At 39.2% G+C, this 5000-nt stretch overlaps 1 protein-coding gene across 2 annotated transcripts in view; it reads left to right on the top strand.

Moving 5' to 3' along the window:
- The window catches only part of LOC101856139 (electrogenic sodium bicarbonate cotransporter 1), a gene marked incomplete at its 3' end in the record, with an annotated part of 58274 nt that overhangs the window by 24971 nt on the left and 28303 nt on the right, over positions 1–5000 (top strand). For both annotated transcript variants that reach the window (XM_005088815.2, XM_013080322.1), the window contains 1 exon segment: positions 1685–1846. In XM_005088815.2, coding sequence (XP_005088872.2) covers positions 1689–1846 — 158 coding nt within the window.

Here is a 5000-nt window from a genome sequence, read left to right on the forward strand (position 1 = left end):
TCTTCCTCTTTCTCTAGAGTTACTCATCTCGCCTGCGTCTCCGTTGCTCCCGCCAGATTGACTACTGGGCTTACCATTCTTGCTCTGCCTCTCTCATTCTTGCGGCTTTTTCATAGAGCTGGAGCCACCGCGACAGCACCACTTACGGACCCAAAACGCATTTGTCACACACACACACACACACACACACACACACACACACACACACACACCGGTATATATACATATATATATATATATATATATATATATATATATATATATATATATATATATTCTCTCTTTCTCTCTCTCTCTCTCGGTCTTTCCCTGTCTTTCTCTCTCTCCCTCTCTGTCTCTCTCTCTCAGTCTGTCTCTCTTTCTCCCTCTCCATAAGCATACTCACACACACAAACACACACACACACACACACTCACAGACACAAACACAACCACACACAATTCGATAACACAAACATTGATAAACAAATTACTTCTTTATATAGAGAGGGACATAGAGAGTTGAGTGAAAGAGAAAAAGAGAGAAAGGGAGTGAGTGAGAGAGGAAGAGAGAGAGGGAGTGAGGGACAGAGAGAGAGAGAGAGAGAGAGAGAGAGAGAGAGAGAGAGAGAGAGAGAGAGAGAGAGAGAGAGCAATAGGCGCAGACGTAGACATCCGCACAAAAAGACAGATAGACAGATCGACTGTTAAGAGGAAAAATAATAAAAAGCTGACGCTATCGTGCTATAATTACTGCATAGTAATATTGTGTTTACTCACTTACATTCAAGGGCTGATTGACTATTGTTTCCATCAGTGTACTTTTCAGCAGCTACATACATTATTTAGAATAACAGTAATTACGGCCTACCATATTCTAATCGTGCCAGTTGGATGACGCAGCGAAATCTGTGACTGTTAATATTATCTGAAAATAAAAGAAATGATACTACCCCCTTTTGTTTTTGTCCTCGATGCAATGAGCTGGTTGTATGGCAGAAAATAAATCAGACTTGATGGAATCGTTTATGCATAATATAGATCGATATGTACAAACAAATTTGGTTGAAACCGATTGCTGCCTGTTTGTTTCACACACTTAGTAACCTTTGGTTTAGTAATTAGTATGAACACAGACTGCAACATTTTTGGGGGATATAATGTTCAGCCTGTAAGTCAAAATATTGTACGAATGGAGAGAGAGAGAGAGAGAGAGAGAGAGAGAGAGAGAGAGAGAGAGAGAGAGAGAGAAAGAGAGAGAGAGAAAGAGAAGAGAAGAGAGAGAGAGAAAAGAGAAGAGAGAGAGAGAGATGGAGAGAGAGAGAGAGAGAGAGAGAGAGAGAGAGAGAGAGAGAGTGACAGACAGACAGACAGACAGACAGACAGACAGACAGACAGACAGACAGAGAAACATACAGGCAGACAGACACACAGACAGACAGACAGGCAGACAGACACACAGACAAACAGATAGACAGACAGACAGACAGACAAAGTGGCATGGGTAAGGACTTGAGGTTGAGACTGAGAGCAACAGACAGACAGTCAGACAGATAGACAGAGAATCATACAGACAGACAGACAGGCAGACAGACACACAGACAAAAAGGGAAACAAAAACAGACTAAATCAACATAAATTACTGTAGACATAAATTATAATTTCAAATAATAATATATTATGACTTCTCGTCTTTTCCACTCAGAGCCATGGACGATAACCTTGACCACGACCGACAGTTGGATGAACTCATCGTGTCCAGGGTGTTGGAGTCCGGCGCTAACAAGGATGCCGTTCTGCCAATGTTCTGCCAGATGAACAGACTCACTGACTCCGGATCAGAGATTATATGGATGGAAGTGGCCAGGTGAGCGTATAATGAAGAGGACAAAGTGGACCAGTTAGTTGTATCTTAAAAGATAGTCGTATTTTAAAAAAGATGTATATATTATGTAGAAACGAGATAGGATATATGAGAGAATCCAAGTAAGCAATGTGATAATACAGTTGGAAGAGAGCGGGGCCCAGGAGTGATGTGGGCGATTTCGAAACAGCAATTGGACATTTAAAAGAAGAATAACAAGAGGAAAAGAATTTTTCTAACGGAAAGAAGGGTAAAGCTTGCATAAATAGAAAGATAAGAGGTTAATATGATGAAAAGAAAATGAAAAATAAATATAAATTAGGATTAGAAGAAGAAGAAGAAGAAGAAGAAGAAGAAGAAGAAGAAGAAGAAGAAGAAGAAAACAACAACAACAACAGAAACAACAACAACAACAACAACAACAACAATAAGAAAAGGGTGGCGAGCTGCCAGTATTTCTGCTGAATATGTTTGAACGGCCCCGAGACCCCTGATTCATGACTTTAGGGACGACAGCCGGTAAAGTGTAAAGAGTAATAAAGTTGAAATAATATTCGTGTATTGGTCTGATCACACATCTTCACGAATATTTTTATAAAAAAACATCACGTGTGCCTGCCTTTCAGTACCTGTATCAAACAAAGAGACAAAAAATGCTTAGAAAATTTGTTACACCTTAAAAGTGACGTACCTATTCAAATTTACGTCTTTAGTCTTCACAGGATACGCTCGACGTGACACATGTTAGAACCACGTGTGTACCCTTACTCAAACACTCACGTGTCACTCATAAACAAACAGGATGAGAACATTTTTAAAGAACAGCCAAACCTGCTCTAATTACCAACTGTCCTGTCTAAAACAGCCACCTGTACAAACGGCCAATTACCACTCCCAACCCGTTGATGCGTTTAAAAAAAATTCTCCAATATTATAGCGACACTGTGGGAGACATCCACCTTACCAAGACAATCACTATTCTCTTCGACAATAGGTGGCCGCCTTGGACAGGTTTGACAACATCTTTTAAAAGTCGTACAGCTTTATATCCGGCCTCTTGATTTTTCTGTAAGACCTCTTCAAAGCATATACTATCATGCCCACAACCCACCCCCTCCCCCTAAATCAAGTGGGCATAGTATTTTGAAGATGTCTGTGAGTTTTAAGTGAGTGAAAGGAACTACTCACACCTTCTCTTCGTTCCAAATCGTTTCATCTCATTCTGTTCACAGTATGATATAGTTTCGTTTAATGAAATTAATGCCTGTTCCAAAGAACTGCTTCTTTCAAAGTTCCCTGACTACCATCTATACTTTTCATACCGCCAACACTATCTTGGTGGAGGAGTTGTTGTAATGATTAGAAATGCACTTGCTTCTTTTTTTCAGCGTCTGACAAGTTCAGAAAAAGAATGTATTTCTTTCCTGGTAGACAAAAGTGTGCTACGATCAACTGTGGATGTATTGTTCTGCTTTGTTTACAGTCCCCATGAATACTCACCTGTGTAGCGTGAGACTTTATTGAAAGGCGTTGACCAGTATAGTGAATGGTGGGAAACGATTAATGTAAAATATGGAAACTTCCCCCGGTTGATAGCTGGGATCGGTGTTATGGATGACTTTGTTTTGCCTGATAACGTGGCTTCTTTTGAATATGGATTTGACACTTGCGATCTTATCTCAGATTATATGGATTTCGATGTCTGGGTTCGTAAGTTTCGAAATTTAGAAACTAATGCATTTGGGTTTCAACTTATAGAGTTTTGTTAAATTAACAAACTTCAAATACTGAATGGCAGAACCAAAAAAGACGAGGAAGGGAACATCACCTGCATTGCAAACAAAGGCAAGTCAGTTGTAGATTACATCATTGTAAGCACGGATGGGTTTCAGGTTGTAATTAAAGCCTTTAAAATAATCCCTAGATCAGAGCCTGACCATTTCTCACTTAGTCTAACGCTTATTACACCTGGCATCGAATGTGAACCCGTAGAACAAGCAGTTTTGTGTCCTTTATATGATATCCAGAAATGTTTTTGGAACAACACATACATCGAAGACTATGTACACGCATTAGAGGACAACCCGTTATGTGTTCAAAATGAATACCTGATCTTATCCATGTAGGTAAAACAAACGATGCTGTTGTGATGTTGAATAATTGTGTTAAAAACGCAGCCGACTGTATGCAACCTACAGGTGTTAAAAGTGTACCTCCCAACCTCCATGGTTTGATAAAGAATGCTACTAGGCAAAAAGGCAAAAATACAATGCATTAAATGAATGTCATGTTTCGAACTCAAATGAAGTATTAGATAACTATCTCGTTTTGAAAAAGAAATTAAAAAACCTTTGTAAATTGAAAAAATCACATTATAGACAATTACAAAGTCAAATTGTTTGAAGCGCAATTCGAAAGATTTCTGGAAACAGGTCAATACCCTTTTATGTAAAAACCCGGTAACAAAGAATACTATCAAACCCAGAGAATGGTATGTCTATTTTGAGAAATTGCTAAACCCCCTCTCGGGGTCTGGTGGTAACGCCAAAGGAAAGACAAATCAACCAGCTTGAACGCATCTGTTTCCTTACAGTCTCATGCCTCCCCATGTAGTGAGCCAGGTGATTTGTTAAATTCACCCATTTCAAGAGACGAAATTGTATTGGCTAAAATAATTTAAAATTTGGCAAGGCTTGTGGACCTGACGGCCTATCGCCGGAATTTTACAAATTCGGTTGCCGGGACCTGGCTGAATTTCTCCTATCTCTTTTCAATTTAGTTTTCTTCACAGGCAACTATCCAGAGGAGTGGACCAAGTCTATGATATTTAGTTTGCACAAAAATGGAAGCGTAAATGATGTGAATAACTATTGGGGCATTAGTTTACTAAATGTTCTCATTTCTTTTGAATTGGAGACTACAACAATGGTGTGGTGAAGGTAACCTCATCCCTGAATCTCAGGCCAGTTTTAGACGAAATTACTCTACAATAGATCATATATTTTCACTCCAGTCTTTAGTCCAAAAATATATATCCAAGCCTGGTGGAAGGTTCTATGTATGTTTAGTCGACTTTTTAAAGCATTTGACTGTTGACAGAGAAAGGCTTTGGACAGTATTGAGAAGTCTTGGCTGTTCTGGTCCAATGTATATCATT

The sequence above is a fragment of the Aplysia californica genome, unplaced genomic scaffold (genome assembly GCF_000002075.1).
Source record: "Aplysia californica isolate F4 #8 unplaced genomic scaffold, AplCal3.0 scaffold00001, whole genome shotgun sequence".
NCBI classification, from domain to species: Eukaryota; Metazoa; Mollusca; class Gastropoda; order Aplysiida; family Aplysiidae; genus Aplysia; species Aplysia californica.